We start from the raw sequence: 21,049 nt of genomic DNA, 5'->3' as shown, positions 1-21,049 counted from the left end.
GTAGTTCTCCAACTTGTAATGATAGTGTATTTGATATATGTAACCCATGTAGTAAGACTTTGAATTATGTAAGATCAGAAGTTTGATATTTGGACTGGTGTAGTTTTGTCTGTGTGTTTGCATTTCTCTTCATTAGATTCCTAGACACTGTTACTAGGCGCCTCAGTGCATCAGTCACCGCCGTTTCCTTAATAAACACGATGAGGATAAATCATCTGAAACTGGTTTTAAATATGGATCCCTGATGTAACGTACATGGATTCAAAGACACTTCACACTTTACAGATGTTCAAGAGACAGAAACAACAATACAGCATTTAGATTGTATCCAAAGTAACAGCTTTATTTTCAGGTGACATTGGATATTTTGACACATATATTGACACATATACAGTCCAGGCTTGATAAAACACTGTTGTTGTAAAACACTAAGTATTGGGACTAAAACATTCCATACTGAATACATACACATCTCCTGTCACGATGTAAGGTTAAAGAAATCACTTGCAGAATATCTAACATCACTGTTAACTGAAGAAGGAAGACAATCTTAGTTAAGCATTTTTGCCATTCATTTTTTTAGTTATTTGGGATAAATTTGTGCTCAACAAGGTGAAGTGTCCCCTGCAGCACCAATGTGACATTTCCCCATTTCTCACAACAACCATCTTGTTGCATCCCTCAGCGGCATTGCCAATTAGTACTGAATTAAGGGTCACTTTCGTGCTGTGCGCCCATGCCCAGCAGTTCAATACAGAGACTCACCCAACCTATTTCATATAGGATCCTTACAGCCAGCAGGCTGAGGGACTTTTATTCCATCAAGTTGGGCCTAATTTGAATTCAGGTCCCAAAGAGTCTAATATTTGGCTCCCTCATTAGAAAAAAAAACTTTTCTGTTCCTTTTTGAAGTTCCCTTGCCCTGCCTTGTACGGCACATCTTTCACTAGCTATGAGTGGAGGCAGTAGCCTGCTCGGTAGCCAGACACTAAGATGTCCATGAATCTTCTACCATTATAAAATAGACAAGACGAGAGTGACATCCAAAGTATCATTGGCAGATTACTGACCGTGCGATCAAAAATTGCAGCATTAGAAAAAAAAAACAATGGATTTTTATAATAGTTATTTCTGTAACAGTTAACATTCATTCCATATCCGTACTTTCAGAGTTAACCACCCCGTAGACGGAGCAGGAGAAAGATGGTGCCCTGAGCCTTAATGTTGTAGTCAGAGAGCAACCGGCCATCTTCCAGCTGTTTCCCCTCATACATCAGGCGCTGCTGCTCGGGTGGGACATGCTCCTGCCGTTGTACTTGTGCTCTAAAATTCTGAACAGACTCAGAGGGCAGAACGTCGTATGTAGATAGTTTCCCTTTGTCGTTCTTCAGGAATATCTGCATGCGCTCCTCGTTCTTGACGATCAGCATGATAGCGTCGCTGGGAGAGACACTGTAATTGGACAGCCTCCTGTCGTCCCTCAGCTCCACGCTGCTCCCGTTTTGCACCACCAGACGCTGCTGGTAAGTGGGCACCCCGGTCTTTTCATATATTTTCATCTTGAGAGTTGACACTTGGATGGAAGGATCGATCTCAAGTTCGATCACCTCACCGGTCATAAACTTCACCTGGAGTCTCATCTCGTCAAATTGCTGTTGAGAAATAAACAGGACGTCAGTGACTGGGACGCTGTGTTTTATGCATCAGTCAGAGAATACAATTTAAATGTGCAACACATTGTACCAGACCTACTCTATTGTGCACTCTGAACCTACGGTGCTCCCAAGCCCCAACCCAATCAAACGCCCTATCAATGTTTTATTCCCAATTGGAGCAATACTCCTGAGAAAGCCACAGATTGCTGAAATCATTCAGTGGGTCAGTCAGCATCTGTGGAGAGGCCAGATGAGTTAATGTTTCAGGTGTGTCAGAACTGGAAGCAGCCTCAGTCATCCCACTCCTCACATAGCCATCCTTCCCAACCTTCCCACATTCCCAAATCTGCACCATTTAGATAGATCTCTATTTAGCTGTTTGAATGAGGCAGAGTCTGAGGTTGGAAACATTTGTGGAACTGCTGCTCTGACCTGATGTTAAAATATTGAGGTCGTCAGGGATCTGCTGGGTCCTGAGCTGCAATACTGGGCTTACGCCACAAGAGTGACTCAAGTGAGCTGTGCAACATTAGAAAATGTGAATGACGGGTTAATAGGGAGGTGGAGACAGAGATGCACTTCCTCACAGCTTGTAGAAAATATCAGGGCATAAGGGAGAATTTCTACCCAAAATTTACAAAAATATGCCCGGAATTCAGAAAATTGAATGACGACCAAAAACTCCCATACCTACTAGGGGAAGAGAGAAGTTGCATAACACTGGCGGCACACTATGTTACAGCTTGCCATAAACAGAGGGACAACCACTAAAGATAAGAGTATATATATAAATTATATGAAAGTATATTTATACACTCAGGGATATATCTGTTTATACACTGTATGGATAGATCTGTATTTTTGTGAACAAACATGAATGTTTCCCAATGCTTTGGCAACATAAGATGTAACTTGTCATGCCAATAAAGCGATTTGAATTGAATTGAATTGAGTGCAGAACATATTAAATAAACCAACAGCAGTGCTCTGTAAACCAGGAAAAATAAGCAGTGCTTTTCACTGTGTGGAATTCCTTCAAAAACTCCGGTTGCTTCAGACACTGTTCTGTGAATGAAATTAGATTTGTCAGACTGCCCAAAGCCAAGATCTGCCCTGTACAGAGATAATTCATCTCAGACTCACATCTCTCGTACAACATGTGCACTATTTAAATTTGCAGTTATATTTTTCTTGTATTCTCATCACATTGAAAGGATATTAATTTATCTTAAATTGGCAGTCTCACTGAGATGGAGAACAACCCATTCAGAACTCCCCACGTAAATTCACCCTCAGACTCCTCTTACAAAAGCCATTCTGTTTAAGAACAACAAATTACCTCGGAAATATTAGTTTATGAACGCTTGAGGCATTATTTTAAACAGCTGATTGCCTCCGTTAAAATAGCAGATACACGGATGTCACATAAACGTCAGATCTTGGTCTTCCAACAGCAACTAATAGCCTTCAGTTTTTAAATTATAATTATTATTTTTATATATTCTCTCACCCGGTTCAAAGAATATCAATAATTCCTCTTAAATTGAGACTCAGATTCAAAACAGCACATTTTAAAGTCTGGAATTAGAATATTGAGATTTCTAAATAATAAAAGATAGAATAAACTCACAATCCTTGCTGCAAACACACGTCCAGGCGAATCTGAAGGAAAGTTGATCTGCAGAATCTTTCCTGATTCACTTTTCTGAGCAGTTTGTCTTCTCTGTTTTTCTCCACAGAGAATCTCTCAGATCTGGATGGAATAAGTGAATAAAACTCTCTCTGCTTCAACTCCCCGGTGTCTTGCTCCGCCTCTTCTGTGTTTCTCTCTGTTAAACAATCCTCTCTCTGTGTCTCTGGCTCCCTCCTCCTTTTATTCTCAAACCCACTTTCAGAACGTCACAGCCCTGCTGCCCTCTGATTGCCCAACTCCCTGCTGCTCCGTTATCACAGACCAGTGAGATCTGAGCTGAAGTTTCATTTCCCCAAAAATCCCCTCAGTGTCGGAGAAATGATCTCACACTCAGGTGCACTGACAGAATCTGGGCTCTGGTCGGTTCACTTTCGATTTCCTTTCCGATGCCACATTCTAAAACAGCAACAGAGCAACAGGCAGCTGATCAGTGCTGGGGGAGGAGCAGCTGCCTGTTTGAAGCTGTATTCCCGCAGTCAGTTTGAACAGTTATTACTCATATAAATTTCATTTCGACCCAATATTTTCTTTTTTAAAACCCTCGTTTTTTTAAAGCAACAGAACTAGACACAGTGCATTCCATTAATTAACCCCCCCCCCCGATTGAATTGCAATCATTTAACCATGGCACCACTCACCTTGCAAACGTTAAACTTTTCTTAGGCAGTCCCTCGGAACCGAGGATGACTTGCTTCTGCATTAAAAATGAGTTCTCAGGTGACTGATGAGTCCAATGTAGGGCCTACAGTCTCTGTCACAGGTGGGGCAGACGGTGGTTGAAGGGGCGGGTGGGTGGGGTACTTGGGTTGACATGTGCACCTTGCGCTGCCTGCGCTTGGCTTCCGCTTGCTCCCGGCAAAGAGACTTGAGGTGTTCGGCGCCTTCCCGGATGCTTCTCCTCCACTTTGTGCGGTCTTAGGCCAGGGATTCCCAGGTGTCGGTGGGGATGTTGCACTTTTTCAAGGAGGCTTTGAGGGTGTCCCCGTTAAACTTACTGGGATGAAAGTCAGCTAACATTTATCATGATGCGATAGGAAAAGAAGGGTTCGACCCGAAACCTGAACTCAAATTTCTGTCCATGGATGTTGCCTGACCTGCTGAGTTTTCCCAGCATTTTCTGTTGTTATTTAACATTTATCATGAAATGGCTCAGAGTCACCCAGTCATCCTGACTCAGACCCTATGTTGCAAGGCACTGTCCGTATTTTATACTTTCTGTGGCAACCTGACTATATGTAGACGGGAAAGAAAAATACTTGCATTTCTACAACACCTTTCACGACCACTGGACAGCCAATGAAGTTCTTTTGAAGTGAGGTCACTGTTGTAATGTAGACATGGAAGGGGTTACAGTGACATGGCTGGTGACAAAATGACATCTCCACATTGCCAACAGTGATGTCAATTATTTAATCTTATTTTAGTGTTTGTACAAATCCACAAGAGGGTATGAAAACTGGATTTGGCCACACAATGTACTGTGTCCTGAGCAATGCAAAGTTTCCTAGGTGGCCAAGGTTCAGGCACCTAAGTTGAATGTTTGGAGTTTGCTTATATTAATTGTAGTTTCACCAATATTCTAAAAACCTCACCAAATGAAAGACTGCTCCAATGCTGAATTGTTTGTGGACGCGACTGTAGAGCTCAATAGCAAGTCCAGACTTAACCCAAACAGGCAGTAAAATCAGGCTCTGCTCTTAAAAATTATAATAGACATTTTGGCCTAAATATTCATCTTTGAATTTAGAAAATTATAAAAACATATATTACATAATTATGATTAATTTAATCTGTGGAATTATCTTTTGTAGCTTTTCATGCCTTCGTTAATGTTTTTACTTGATAGTTCAGCAAAGAGTCGCTGCAGACACGATAGGTCAATAGCTCTGTGTCGTAAATGTCTATGGTTTTCCCTGAAGCCTGGGCTTGGATTTGATTTTTTTGCGCAAAGCCGTGGTGCTGTGAGATGAATTTTGATTGTGCAGTCTGAGCATGTGTAGCGTGCATTGGTACTCTTCAATTCTTGATGGAAGCGCTTTCTTTAGTATCTAGCAATTTCTGTTTAGGTGTTTTTCAAATTATTTGAAGAAAAACTAGAGGACAGATTTCAAAACCTTCGTTGAGGTAAAATTATTTCATTTTTCAAAATAAAAATGAAAAGTAAACTGTGGGGGGAATTTTAACCCCCCAGGACAGGCAGGAGAGGGACCAGGGGGGTTAAAATTCTTAAAAGTGAGAAAACCGACCTCAACCCGCCGTGAACGTGCCTACTTCCAGTTTAACCAGGGCAGGTTGGGAGGTGCGGGCTGGTTTTGGAAGGTGAATGGATAGTAAACATGGGAGTGAGGGTGTGAGGGGAAGCGCACGTGTGTTTGGAAGAGGGAATTGGGAAGGGAGCCATTGAGAGCCACATTTTCACCATAAACTCATGTCTAATGCACAGAGACAGAAAAAGAAGACAGAGCGAAAACAACAACAGGAAGAGAGCAATGACAGGTAACAGAGACCATGATCTAGAAATTGGATATTGACAGAAACCTGCCGATGTCACCGCGGCCTCGGATTTACGGCCACTGAAAAATGGCTGCAGCGCTACCGGGCAAAATTCCACTAGGGAAGTTTGTAGCACAGCACAAATTTACCATGTAACGCCCTCTTGGTGGTGTTAGTGGAGGCATCCAACTCAAAGTTCCTGACCTGAAGTTGCATTGCAGCTTCTTAGAGCGTCTGGGAGCAAGGCTGCGGAATTCGCAATGAATTTTGGGCAATTAAAGCACACAGGTTATCAAATCAAATCAAATCAAATCAATCAAATCAAATCAAATCAACTTTTATTGTCATTGTTAGTGCACAAGTGCAGTACAACGAAATGTAGGCTTGCGGCTCCCGAGAGTGTACATTTGGATTAAGACATTTAAACATTCAACATACATTTGGCTTGTAGTATATTAACATAAATATAACCATAATAAAGTGCATTGGCAGATGTGCAGGCTTTAGAGTTTATTTGTGGAGTTCAGTAGGATGACAGCCCTGGGAAAGAAGCTGTTCCTAAATCTGGTCGTACGGGTGCGAATGCATCTGTAGCGTCTCCCAGATGGCAGGAGGGCGAACAGACTGTGGCTGGGGTGGGTAGGGTCTTTGATGATGGACCGTGACCTCCGTAGACAGCGTTTCTGGTATATGTGCTCTATGGTCGGTAGCCGGGTGCCGGTAATGCGTTGGGCAGTTTTGACTACCCGCTGCAGGGCTTTCCGGTCATAGTAGCTACAGCTGCCATACCATACTGTGATACAGTTTGTCAGGATGCTCTCTATAGTGCAGCGGTAAAAGTTAGAGAGGATCAGGGGTGACAGATTACATCCCTTCAGCCTCCTTAGGAAATATAGGCGCTGCTGGGCCTTCTTCACCAGAGAGGAGGTGTTGAGGGACCAGGAGAGGTCTTCCGTGATGTGGACTCCGAGGAACTTAAAGCTGTCCACCCTTTCCACCACAGCCCCATTGATGTGGATGGGGGTGTGACTTCTGCCTTTGGACTTCCTGAAGTCCACAATGATTTCTTTTGTTTTCTTGGTGTTAAGGGCCAGGTTGTTATCGGCGCACCACTTCACGAGATGCTGGACCTCCTCCCTGTAGGCTGACTCATCGTTGTTGGTGATCTGGCCTACTACCGTGGTGTCATCCGCAAACTTGATGATGGTGTTGGAACCATTAACAGCCACACAGTCGTGGGTGAAGAGGGAGTAGAGGAGGGGGCTCAGCACACATCCTTGTGGGGCCCCCGTGTTCAGGGTCAGGGTGGGGGGAGGTGTGGTTACCTAATTTGACAGACTGGGGTCTGTTTGTTAGGAAGTCCAGGGTCCAGTTGTTAGTGTGCAAAATTAAAGCACATGGGATAGGGGGTAATATACTGGCATGGATTGAAAATTGGTTAACAGACAGGAAACAGAGAGTAGGAATAAATGGGTCTATTTTGGGGTGGCAGGCGGTGACTAGTGGGGTACCGCAGGGATCAGTGCTTGGGCCCCAGCTATTCACAATATATATCAGTGATTTGGATGAGGGAACCAAACGTAATATTTCCAAGTTTGCTGGCGACACAAAACTAGGTGGGATTGAGAGTTGTGAGGAGGATGCAAAGAGGCTTCAAGCGATTTATACAAGTTGAGTGAGTGGGCAAATACATGGCAGATGCAGTATAACGTGGATAAATGTGAAGTTATCCACTTCGGTAGGAAAAACAGAAAGGTAGAATATTATTTAAATGGTGATAGATTGGGAAATGCTGATGTACAAAGGGACCTGGGTGTCCTTGTACACCAGTCACTGAAAGCAAACATGCAGGTGCAGCAAGCAGTTAGGAAAGCAAATGGTATTTTGGCCTTCATTGCAAGAGGATTTGAGTACAGGACCAAGGGTGTCTTACTACAGTTGTACAGGGCCTTGGTGAGACCACACCTGGAGTACTGTGTGCAGTTTTGGTCTCCTTACCTAAGAAAGGTTATACTTGCCATAGAGGGAGTGCAGCGAAGGTTCACCAGACTGATTCCTGGGATGGCAGGACTGTCGTATGAGGAGAGATTGTGTCGACTAGGCCTGTATTCATTAGAGTTTAGAAGACTGAGAGGGGATCTCATTGAAACGTATAAAATTCTGACAGGGCTAGACAGACTGGATGCAGGGAGGATGTTTTCCCTGGTCTAGAATGAGTGGTTACAATCTCAGGATACGGGGTAGGACATTTAGGACTGAGATGAGGAGAAATTTCTTCACTCAGAGGATGGTGAACCTGTGGAATTCTCTACCACAGAAGGCTGTGGAGGCCAAGTCACTGAATATATTTAAGAAGGAGCTAGATAGATTTCTAGACACAAAAGGCATCAAGGGGTATGGGGAGAGAGCGGGAATATGGTATTGAGATAGAGGATCAGCCATGATTATATTGAATGGCTGAGCAGGCTCGAAGGGCTGAATGGCCTAGTCCTGCTCCTATTTTTCTATGTTTCTATGTTTCTAAAAGTGTTATGAATTAAAGGGGCAATGTGTTCAGAATTTAAAAAATTAAAATCAAGTGAAAAAATGCATTTTTCAGCCATGACTGCCTTTAAAAAAAAATGAACACTGCAAAGAAGTCCCAAACAGGAGTCTTCAGCGCTTAAAGCTGAATTCACTTCCGAACCTAAAAAATCGGAAAGTGCTTCAGCACTAGCAAGCCAGAGAAGGTGCACCCAGGGTCTCGCACGCAGCACTCCAGCTTTGTGCAGGGGATCCACACTGCAAGAGAAGTCCTCTACCCACAGGGGCCACAAGGCCCTCCAGAGTGGGACCACATCACCGAGGCCATCACTGCCAACAGTGTCACCCTCACCATCTGGCTCCAGAGCCCAAAGGAGTTTCATGACCTCAGACCACTGGTCAAGGTCAATGAATGCATCTTCAAAAGCTGTCTCCTACCAGCTGAATCACTAGCCTCACACACTGCTCAGTGCATGACTCCCCTCGCAATCACTAACCTACCAACAATCTGTACCAATCACGAGGCACATCTCCCATTCCTAGCCTCCTTGGAGGAGACGGTGCAGGCCATTCTTGGCCGGGACATGGCTGAGCCCTTGGCCAGCGCCGGGGCTGAAAGGATATAAGATGCTGATATGCTCATACATTATCCTCCTTCTGGCATGCACTTCATGCTTTTCCACCCTCCCCTCACCAGAACTCCACCCTTGTGCCTTCCTCATTTCACACACTCAAGAAATGCAACCTACTCACTCAGTTGTTGGCCAAGAAGAGGGAGAGGAGAGTGAAGAAGAAGAAGAAACACTGTCACTTAATTTGACACTCACAGCCACCAGCTCCTCAAGTTCGACCAGCAAGACCATTTGGAGTGTCCCCACTGAAAGTCAGCAGCCTTTCACCAGCCATGCTGCAGCCAATGGGATAGCACTGGGTGACATCACTAGGATAGGCAAAGGCACACACAAGATGGTCACTAAGGGAATGCATAAGGGTGATGAATTGATTTCTTGATATCATATTGGATGGATAGATGTATAAAGTTGGATTGGAATGTTTGCTTTGTGGCGGCTTTTATTTTAGCATTGTGGCCAAGAGGACGCTGTGATGGTCAGTAACAGAGGGATGGTAAGGTGTAGGGCTAATGTTGAAAGGGAAATTGGGGTTGTGGTCACTGGGACCGCAGGCTGATGATTCCATCCCGGATATCCCGGCCGGAAAGGGGCTGTCTGGGTTGCATCTTTCCTTCAGCTTCCTCATCTTCTGCTTCCTCCTCTTCAGCATCTATCTCTTTGGCTTCTTCCTGTTCTCTCTGCGAGCCGATGCTGTTAATCTGATATGACAGCATAAAGTGCTGGAAATACTCAGCAGGTCAGACAGCATCTCCACCTGAGACGTGAACTCTGATTCTCTTGCCACGGATGTTGCATGACCTGCTGAGTATTTGCAGCATTTTCTATCTTCTCAGAGTCCTTCCTTTACCATCACGGCCTTGCAAACATCCTACTCTCTTAAAAAACTTGTATTACAGCAAGCCATGACTTCAATAAAATCAAATAAAACCCTGTCCAAAAGCGTAAATGCAAATTTACCTGAAAGATTTGTGTGTCCCTAGAAGAGGTGCTGACAGTGCCTCTGTCAGTCTGCTTGCTCGCTGGGTTTACGTGGCGTGCTTAGGACTCGGCGCTGAACTCAGAGCTAGGGTCAAAGTTCTCCCTGGTGACATTAAGTTGGCGTGCACATCACCACAGCACCAGTTTTCTTTTCAGGGCGATGCTACTTACGGCAGCGCTACCAGGACGGCGAAAATGGAGAACGCCGCGGGACCCGCCACCAGCTGGAAGAAGAGCAGCCACCACTGCTTTCTCCACATTATGCCACTCTAACGGTTTGTGCTAAAGTGGGGAATTTCTCCCCCCATATTCTTTAACATATCATGTGAAGGGGCACACTGGAAGACTATAATAATTCAACTGTGCAAAATATGGAAAGGTGAGTTGGGCTGGTGAGATTCCTGGACACAGTTACTAGGTGCTTCAGTGCCTCAGTCACTGCGGTTTCTTTAATCAATATTTAGTTAGGGTAATTCATTTAAAACTGGGTTTACATATAATTCCCGGATGTAACGCACGTTGATCCACAGACAATTCAGCGACATATAAACACACATTCAGATTTTTATTAAAATGAATAGCTTTAGTTTCAAATCACATTGGATATTTTGGCAGATACAAAGTCCAGGCATGATGCTCACTGCTATTGTAAAACAATAAGGCCTAGAAATTGGATAAGGCCTGAAGGCAGGCGGGGGCATCACACTATGGGCCTGCACCCATTCAAAGTGGTGCAGGCAGCACGCAAAATTCGTGCTGCCTGCTCATTATAATGATTGCAGCGCTGATCGCAGTGCTAAACAGGGGGGCCAATATCGGGTGCAGCCTACCGGCCAATAAAGTTTGGCCTCGGCTCTCTGCACCACGTAAAGGGGAGGTGCTTTGTTGCAGAAGCACCTCATTGTCATTCTGAACACAGCCATGGCCCAACAGTCAAGGGAAAGGGTAAGAAGATTTTCCAATGCGGCACTAGAGGCCTTGGTCCTGGGGGTACAAAGATGCCGTTGGGTCCTCTACCTGCAGGGGGGCATGAGGCCTTCAAGGCTGAACACCAGAAGGCTCTGGGAGGAGATTGTTCAAACCATCAGTGCGACAAGTGTTGTCCCCAGGACCTGGATTCAGTGCCTCAAAAAGTTTTATGACCTCACACGAGTGGTCAAGGTGAGTGAATGCATCACCATCTGCACCACAAGCCTCACACTGCTCAATGCACCACACCCCCATCACTCACACTCAGGCTGGGGGAAAGGGTAGCTCGGGTGCCAGCTCCCCAGAGGGTGAGCTCGTGCACAAGTTCTGCTTTCACGGGGCTTTGTGCGGTGCTTGGAGACATGATTTCCAGGATGGAAATGATGGGCAACTCCATGAGAGACCTTGTGGACCCTGCCATGATGCTGCGTGTGATGGGCGTTGTCGCAGCTTCCATTGCAGCACAGGCGAAAGCGACACAACGTCTCAGTGCTGCAGTGGAAGTTTAGACTGCTGCCATTGTGACAGGGTTTATGAGTGTGGAAGGGGGCTTGCCGTGTTTCACAGCACTCCAGCAATCTGTCCCCCAACACATGGCTAGGAATGCTGAGGCACCGCCCCAGGGGAGTAGCACTGGCTCTGTGGATGCTCTCAGGATGACAGTATTCCTACTCCCACCACTGCCACTCCGCTAGTGCCTTTGCTGTTGCCTGTCAGCCAGCCAGCCCAGACTCCTGCTGCCCATGCCAAGATGGTGCAGTCCGCAGCCAGGTCCTCTGGGCCCAGCGCTGCTCGAGATCACCCTCCAAGGCCATCTGCAGTGTCCCCCATGGAAAGTCAGCAGCCTTCCACCAGCCATGCTGCAGCTACTGCTCTATCACAGTTCGTGTGGCAGCATGGCTTTCATTTTCTGCATGCTACCCACATGTGTGTGGGTTGCGGAGTCATGAGCTATGTCGTCAGCCGATAGCTCTTGTTGCCCAGTAGCCAGCCTTTGGTTTGCCGTGGTGGCTCAAATGCAGATGGCACAGCGGACTGCCACAGAATGAAGGCATGATGACTGTTGCCAGGATACCGGGCACTGACCTGCATGATTCGCTGCCCATGGTCGCACACCAGCTGGACGTTGAGGGAGTGCAATCCATTTCGGCTGCATAACATCTCAGAGTTGACATGCGGCACCCGCAAAGCGACGTACATGCAGTCAATGGCACCCTGCACCATGGGGATCGTTCTCGCTCCACCTGTTGCTCTCTGGCCAGAAAGAATGAAATGTAGCCATCTCTCTCTCTGAATAGAGAGCTTCAGTGACCTCCCTTACGCAACAATGGACGACAAACTGCGAGATGCTGCAAATATCTCCAGCTCCAGCCTGGAAGGAGACTGACGTGTAAAAGTTCACGGCCACGGTCACCTTCACAGCCGCTGGCAATGCGGTGCTTGCCCTGTTCTGAGGTTGCAGTTGTGGCTGCAGCAGGTGGCAGATTTCAGTGAGGACGTCCTTACTCATTCCTTTCCCTATCTTTCATGTATATCTTGTAGCCAGGAATATTAAGTTCCCAGTCCTCCCTTTACTTGAGCCAGGTCGCTGTTATTGTCACTGTATCATAGTCCCATGTGGCGACTTGTGCCTGCAGCTCGCCAACCTTATTTATCGCGCTACGTGCATTTACGCACATGCACTCCAAGCCCATCTTAGACTGCCTTGCATTTGCCCCCATGTGATCCCTCCTATTGCTGAACTATTCTTTACTCCAGTGCTATTTGCTTCTCCCAGTCCTCTGTGCACCTTGTCTCTCCTCTCTATTGTTTCATCCTGGTGCCCACCCCCTGCCAGATTTATTTAAACCCTGGCTGCAGGACCTCAACCCTTTTTCTTCCTATGTCATTGGTTTCCATATGGACCATGGCTTTAAGGAGTGTCTTAAAGGAGGAAAGAGAGATAGAGAGGCGGAGAGGCTCTGGGAGGGAATTCCAGAGCTTAGAGTCTAGGCAACAGAAGGCACAGCCACCAATGGTGGAGGGATTATAATCAGGGATGCTCAAGAGGCCAGAATTAGAGGAGTGCAGATATCTTGGGGGGTTGTGGGGCTGGAGGAGATTTCAGGGATAGGGAGGGGTGAGGCCATGGAGGGATTGAAGTGTCCACATGGCACAGGAATTGCAGGCAACAAGTCTCAACTGTCACATCATTTTGCTTAAAAAGTCTATCTACTTATGTTTTATATATGTTTTTAGTTCAGTACCCCCTTACTCCTATTTATTATTCAATTATTTATGTATACCAGATTTTTTATTTAATGCAATTCGGATCCCTTTAATGTTGGTATCCTCCACTTAGTTCATTTAAATTTTATCCCCTTAGATCTAATTAATTACTCTGATTATTTATATATTTACTCTTCTATGTTGCCTCTTGGTTTAAAGTATTTAGTGCCCCCTTCCACTTCTGCACCGAATTCCCACTCTCACCAAATTCCCATCATCATTCTGTTTAGCAGATTTTCCCAACTCTGTGCGCACAATACCACATATAAAAATACAGTGCATCACAGCTATCGATTGATCGAGCTAATGAAAGGCTTTGGGCCTGAAATTGCAGGTGTCCCACTCCAACAGTGCAAGTGAGCTGCAGCGAAACCCCTCTCCCCGTCTAAACACAAGGCCGGGGATCGCACCCCAAATTGCAGGGATAGGGTCATTTGAACGGCCCCTGTGGGCAGTCGGAACCTGCAAGAGTGCTTCAGCGGACAAATCTGTCCTAACCTTTGCACGCTTGTGTATCGAAACGGATTTGGTGTTGACTTGGAAGCAGCTGCAAAGCAATCAATAGAACAAATATAAATGTTGGACTGGGTGTGTAGATCCAATTCAGGGACGTATGCAACGTTTCATAAATTTGTTGGAAAATCTTAGTAATTTGCCTCTTACTACTTTTGGAGTATTTGAAGGAGGGGTTAGCAGCTGGTTTATAAGGGGGTTGTTGTCACACCAACCTCACTTCTGTGAAAGCTGGAACGATGGAGTTATATGCCGCACTGCCCACAAAGTTCATCTCGGATGCCTCTAGCAATGCCACCAGGACGGCGTTGCATGGAAGGTGAGCGCTGCGCCACCAGTCGCCATGCCCCCCCCCAGACCAATTTTACTCCATTACCATTGCCGCCATTTTCACAAGCTGTTAACTCACCGGCAACTTTGCTGGCGAACATGAATTACTCCCCCACCCCCCCCCCCCCCCGAGTTTCCTGTTTTCTGTGCTTAGCTCCCTTCTCTCCAGAAGGTGCAGAGACTCGCCGTGGGATACAGTTCCACGGGCGCCAGCTGCCTCCTCTATCTCACCCAAATTAATGGGACTGGGTGGGAACTCCAGCATTTCCTGCAAAGTTTCTACCATAAAACGATACAGATGTCAATGGCACAAGTTTCCAGGAAAATCTGGGCCAATTGCCTCTGTTAAAGGGACAGAATGTTTTTAACCTGCTTGTTTTATAGGTTTAACGTGCTTTAGACGGATTTCTGTTAAAGCAAAACTTAACTTTAAATCTGCTCCTCTTAAAGAATGGCATTTAGATGTACTTCTCTGAAAAGAACAGTGTGCTTTAAATGTGCCCCTCTCAAAATCAGCACGCTTTCGATTTCTTAAAGCGACAGCATGCTTCTAAAAGAAATGTTAAATGTAAAACAATACAGTCCTTTGTGTTACGTTAAATACAAATTTCAGGTTATTTATCAATAAAATATACTTAACAATTTGGGAAAGGCTCCCTCAATACACCTGCCTCGCTCCCCCAACCCCTTGCCCCACCATCCCTCCCAGTGCTGCCTCCATTCATCCTATCTCCAGTCAGCTGCAATGAAGAAACAACATAGTGAGTCTGTCACATAAACTCTTGCAGAAGGGATGGAGGAGAGAGTACACCACAGGTCAGTGGTAGTTAGTGGCATCACACTGATTGGAGCCTGTCCCCTTTAAAAAAGATCACCATGACAGCCCTAGTTTGCATCATGTGATTTTATTCTCATGCTTAAACAGTACTGGATTTTGCTTGGCAGATTCTGACTTAGCACTGGCTCTGTCAGTGGCTAATGTGGGAATTGCAAGGAATTAAGCAAAATCCCCTAAAAAATCCCCAAATATGGCAACATCACTTTGTTGATAACAGTTTGCAAAATACTTCCAAAAAATATAACAGGTAACAGTTTATGGCTCAGTAGGTAAATGCACTACACAGAGTGGCACCGAGTCATACAGACCAGGAAGATCTTAGGTTTGACTGCTGCCCTGTGCTGAGTTAGCCAGTCTCAGCAGGGGCAGTAATGCTGAGGTGAAAATTAACCATAACACTCGAGACAAGAATGGAACTGTCAGCCCAGGGTGCCACTCCTGCTCACTTTCCAGTCACCCTTGCTGGAAAGCCTGCACGTGTATTCCTCCAGTGAGGACAAGATTGGGCTGTGATGCTCCACATGGTTGAATAGCCTACTGACACGTGTGGTCTAAGATCACACATGAAGAATGGCTGCTTAGGGAAATTGATGAAGAGTGCTCGTGGAACTGTGTCCCATCAAATGTCAGCACCTTCTGGAAAAGGGGAAAAATTCAGAAGGAAAATGGCAGCAAATATGTATAAACCCTCGATCTGAGTCCAAAGCAATGATACAGATAATCTGCATTGTCTCTATGACTGTTTAAGACTGAAGAGAATCAATGCGGTCATGTTTTATGCAATGTTTCTGGAATGGGTAAGTTCACCAGTAGCTGAAATAGTCAGAAATAATTGTCTGTTCTTCCTCTCCTCAGGGTGGGTCATCAGGGAAAGGAACAGCTTTAAGAAATGGCTCAGCTGCGGATCTGGCCGTCTTCCTCAGCTGTTTCAAGAGTTTCCAGGAGCAGAGAGACACCAGGCATGAAATTCTTGAGGGAATTCGCCAAGTACTGGAACAGTGCTCATCAAGCATTACATTTCAGATCAGTGATATCAGTATCACTATAGTACAAAACAGCGGCATCCCACCGAAATCAGTGAGTTTTGTGCTGAAATCGAAGAAGAGTTCAGACATTGTGGAGTTTGATGTTTTGCCAGCCTTTGATGCATTAAGTAAGAATTGATATCAATGTTATAAGACACCTGCACCTATCATTAAAGCTCAAACTTAATTTTAATTCTTCCATGAGCCTCTGCTACTCATCAAAAAAGATGGGAAGAGAGTGGACCTTATCCGCTTTGCTCCATCACATGTCACATTCCGAGTTAAGATGATGCAACAGTTGTGTTCCATGTTTAGTTATTAGAACTGTTGTTCCGGAGGATTATGTTACAATGCACTCACTCACTCCTCATTAAAATGATTGCAGTCATGATTCTCGTCTAAATACCCAAGCTCATTGGCATTTCACTGAAAAGATGGACCAATATCAGGGGCAGTCTAAACACAAGTAATGATTACCACAGGCTTTATTCACTACTTAAAGGGGAGGTTCATTGATGCTGCAGCACCTCATTCTCAGCATTGTTGGCTGTGCAGCTGCCTAACAACAATAAGAAGAAGGACAAGGAGAAGGAGCACTTATTTACAAATCCTGATGGCAGATCACCGCTTCAGGGAGAGAGCCCAGAGGTTTTCAAATGAAGCTTTGGAGGCATTGGTTTTAGTGGTGGAGAGAAGGTGGCCAGTCCTGTACCCACCAATTGGCAGGAGGCCCTCGCTATAAGTCTGCCGCACTATGTGGAGGGAGGTGGCACAACATAGCATGGGCAGCACTGTGGTCCCCAGGACCCACATACAATGCAGGAAGAAGTTTAATGACCTCACATGGGTGGACATGGTGAGTGAAGGCTTCAACAAATGCTACATACTACCATCTGTACCACAAGCTTCACACACTGCTCAATGCACCACACCCCCAGCACTTACCCACCAACAATCTCTACCTAGCAACACTCACACCCACATCTCACACCTTGCACACAATGGCAGCTATTCAACTATGGCAGGTACAAGAGTCATTAGTTCTTAGAATTCATGCCATATGCGTGATATGTTTATAGATACATTTATTAAGTGTGGTTGGAATATTTTGTGGTCTCTCTCATTTCACCTTTTTGCCCAGGAGGACACTGTGATATGCCATGAGACAGGGATTGTGTGATGGGGATGTGGTGAACTACGGAGATCTGGGGTTTCATTCATGTCAATTGGAGTCTGATGAGCCGGTCATGGACAGCCCGTCCAGTAGGCCGCTTGTCTTTCTGCCTCCGCAATCCCTCCTGTTCCTCCTCCTCTTCATCCTCTTCCTCCTGGTCCTCCTCCTCCTCGTCTTCCTCCTCCTCCTTGTCCTCCTCCTCCTTGTCCTCTTTCTCCTCATCTTCTCCTCATCATCGTCAGGCTACTGAGGTAACCCCGCAACCCCCATGACTGTGAGGAAGTATCGTGAGCAGAAGCCTTTAACAAATAATGAGTGACTTCTGCACTTGAATCAACACTCCCTGTCACCAAAAAAACTTGAAATAACTAAAGAAAGCTGTTTCAGTTGCAGGAAGTAGCAAACAGGCACTGAAACTGCGGAACCATGTCAGATACAGCTGACTGGGGACGGAGCCTTTAAATCTCATTGCTGCAGCCTGCTTCCTGCTGGTAGACACTAGCTCTCCCTGTTGTTGTTCTGCACTGCCATTAAGGTAAGTGGCTATTGCGAAGTTGGGAGATTGGCCATCCAGTGAGCGTTGCACACTCACTGACGTCATGATCTCCATGATGGCGAGGTCCCTGGCGACCAAGTTTACCGGCAACACCGATATGGCATGTGGTGCTGGCACTGGCATCAGCTGTCGTTACAGCTGTCAACAGCATTTGCTAAAGTGTGGCACATACCACGTGAAGTTCCAGCCCCAAATTTCCTGATCCATGCTCTGTGGAGGAGCTGCATTAGTAGAGGTCAGAGATGAAGCCTCAATCCTTTGGCCTGCACTTCCTTCAAGCTGGGCTTCTTATTAGGAGCGAGGAGCAGGGATTTTACTCTTAAATCTTTTAGAGTTCACCCAGTCCCTCAGCATTGTGTCGTGGAGTGAACCTGCACATGGCAAGTTTGATCAGTCTCCTCCTATTCAGAGCCAAAAGCTGCATCCAATCTTCCAGTGCCCGGGGACTCCAGCATTCACCGCAAAAGAAAATCAAACAAAAGATAATTAATTGCTAAAGGATTGATTGAAAAATTATGGGGTATAAATTGGTCCTCCTTGTGCTTGCTTTCTGGGTGGGAAATAGGGGCAAAGTGACCAACTTCACCAGGCTATGCCCTGCATCCCAAGGACGCCTGAAGTAGCTCTGACGCCATAATGTCCTCTGGCAATTTTCAGCTGTCCTGGGCAGCAGCCTTAAACAGATGTTCGGCACCTTGAATATGTTAATGAGGGACTGAACGCCTGTTTAAGGACCTTTACAGCAATTGATCGGCATGGAGCGGAGCAGGCATCGGGCCTGCTCCCCTCAGTTTTTTGGTTCTAAATGCGGCCTCAACGTACATACATTTTCTGACACTTATCTTTACGAGGAGCTGGGGAGCAGAACTGCTCCTCCCAGCTCCACAGCATTCCTGTGGACTCCTGCCAGCCCACCATCACCCTGCTCTCGATCGCCTCCGAGGATCGACCTGACGGCCGTTGCTGGAGAGGCAGCTGGCCCAACTTCATCCTCGTGGAACCCGAGTGTTGTCGTTGGATGCCCGATCAGATTCCACAGCTGTCGGCAATACGCTGATAAGGCCCGAGGCCCAATTTCGGTTCAGTCTACGGTTTCTGGCGTACGCTCCCAGCATGCTGCCTAATTTCAGGCCAGAAAATGGACCGACGCGAATTTCTACCCCAGTGTCTTGATGAGATGTTAAACTAAAGCCCTGTCTGCCCTCTCAGGTGCACCTAAAGGATCCAATGGCACTATTTGAGGAAGAGCAGGGAGCACGGTGGCATAAGGGCAGCACGGTGGCATAGTGGTTAGCCCTGTTGCCTCACAGCGCCAGGGACCCGGGTCCAAATCCGGCCTCGGGTGACTGTCTGCGTGGAGTTTGCACATTCTCCCCGTGTTTGCGTGGGTTTCCTCCGGGTGCTCCGGTTTCCTCCCACAGTCCAAAGATGTGCGGGTTAGGTTGATTGGCCATGATAAAAAAAATTGGCCCTTAGTGTTAGGGGGGATTAAATACGTGGGGTTACAGGGTTACTGGGATAGGGCTTGGGTGGGATGGCTGTCGGTGAAGGGATCGGGTGCTAGGGTTTGGATGATCAGCCATGATCTCATTGAATGGCGGAGCAGGCTCGAAGGGCCGAATGGCCTACTCCTGCTCCTATCTTCTATGTTTCTATGTTTCTATGTTTCTGCTGGAATCCTGGACAACATTTAACTCTCAACCAACAGAAACAGATGATCTCATCATTTCTCTCTTTGCTGCTTGTGGGATTTTGGTCAGTGCAAATTGGCTGATGCCTTGCAACATTGACTATATACTTACAAAATATCTAATTGACTGGAAAGAGTTTTGGGAAATCTTGAGGTTGTGAAAGGTGCGATATAAATCCAAGTTCTTTCTTTCTTTGGAATCCTGGCACTCCAACAAACTATTCTATAGGTTCATGTCTGCAATTTCCACACGGAGAGTTTCTGTTCTCAGCCTTACAGTTGTGTAGGATGATGAGCAGAGATTATGGATTTTGTCCGATGGAAGGAGAAAAAGTTGGAATGAGGGCCACTCTGGGCTGATCTTGTGGTCTTCTTGGGGGATGCTTAAATGGCAGCATCGGTCTGGGTATCGCCCCAGCCTGTACTCTCAGGGAAGTTGTGTGGTCTCGGAAGAATAATAAAGCTTAAATATATAGAAACAAAAATACAGGAGGGGGAGGACTGGAGAATACTTTTAATATTACATTTGTGTATTTATATTTGTCAACAATTTTCTCTAGTGTGTCAAGCCACGGAGATCTGAGCTGGGAGCTGGAGTGCGCCTGCCTGCTCAGTATGCAGTGGAGCTGCTGACTATTTACGCCTGGGAGAAAGGCAGTGGGCAGGAGAGATTTGACATGGCTGAAGGGTTCCGGAGAGTCCTTGAACTGATCTGCAGATATCAGGAGCTGTGCATCTACTGGACCGAGTACTACAATGTCTATAATAAAGCCATTGCAGACTTTTTAATACAGAAACTCCGTGCCAACAGGTAAAATCTTCAACCACGTTTGAAACTAGACCAATTATAGCCGCTCCAGTATTTTTAGTTTATATTAACCTCCTTCTGCCTTGCTGTACAGACGAGTACAATGCAAAGAACTGGCATTAATATTGAGCTTTATCACATCCTCAAGATGCCCCAAAGCAATTCACAGCCTATTAGTTACTTCTGAAGTATTGTCACTGTTGTTCCATAAGGAAGCATGGCAGCCAATGTACACACAGCATGATACCATAAACAGCAGATGAAATGAATGACCAGTTAATCTATTTTTGAGGCGATGGTTGAGGGAGGAATGTCCAACTCCACTTTCCTGCACTATCCCCATAGCCCTTGATTCCCTTAATATTCAAAAATCTATCGCTCTCTATCTTGAATATACTCAACGGCAGAGCCTTCTGCAGTGGGGAAAGAGTTAAACTGACATCGCTGGCAGTTTCACTTAATGGTGTAATAAAGACCATATTTTGCAGTAGTAAGCTTTTTCTAAGTAGAGATAACATAGCCGGACATGGAACCATAAGAGGCCTAAGAGGATGTAAGTTCTGTTCTGGCAGGAAAGTAAAACAATGAGCTGGAAGTAAAAGAGGCCGAGAGAGGCAGGAAAAGAGGACAATGAATCAGAAGTATGAGATCCATTTGGCATAAACAGAGGTCATAGGTGCAACAACAGCTTGAGCCGATAATAAAGGCGGTACTTTAATGTAACGCGGTATAGGCAACCAATCAGTGAAGATGCATGCGGGCCAAGGTCCAATCAGGTGGCAGGAATGAATTTTGACATTTGTATTGTAATGTATAAAAATGTAGTGTTTGCTGTACCAATTTGAAAAGGGCTGGCTCAGACAGAGCAGACTGGTTCCCCACCGGTGCAATAAAGACAACTTGA

At 45.8% G+C, this 21,049-nt stretch overlaps 1 protein-coding gene across 2 annotated transcripts in view; it reads right to left on the bottom strand.

Moving 5' to 3' along the window:
• Positions 1-316: 316 nt before the first annotated feature.
• The window catches only part of LOC147104243 (polyubiquitin-like), a 115,158-nt gene continuing 94,425 nt past the window's right edge, over positions 317-21,049 (bottom strand). The window contains exons 1-2 of one of the 2 annotated variants that reach the window (XM_085961430.1): positions 3,286-3,508; positions 317-1,652 (exon numbers count right to left, since the gene is read on the bottom strand). In XM_085961430.1, coding sequence (XP_085817556.1) covers positions 1,173-1,640 — 468 coding nt within the window. In that variant the 5' untranslated portion in view covers positions 1,641-1,652; positions 3,286-3,508 and the 3' untranslated portion in view covers positions 317-1,172. Of the gene's footprint in view, positions 1,653-3,285; positions 3,509-21,049 lie in introns of those variants that run through there. The other variant, XM_085961431.1, reaches the window with a different exon arrangement.

The sequence above is a fragment of the Somniosus microcephalus genome, chromosome 19 (assembly GCF_052327205.1).
Source record: "Somniosus microcephalus isolate GS21.2 chromosome 19, FLI_Smic_1.0, whole genome shotgun sequence".
Classification (NCBI taxonomy): domain Eukaryota; kingdom Metazoa; phylum Chordata; class Chondrichthyes; order Squaliformes; family Somniosidae; genus Somniosus; species Somniosus microcephalus.
Note: the sequence above shows the minus strand (reverse complement) of the source record. Positions and strands in the feature narration are given on the sequence as shown.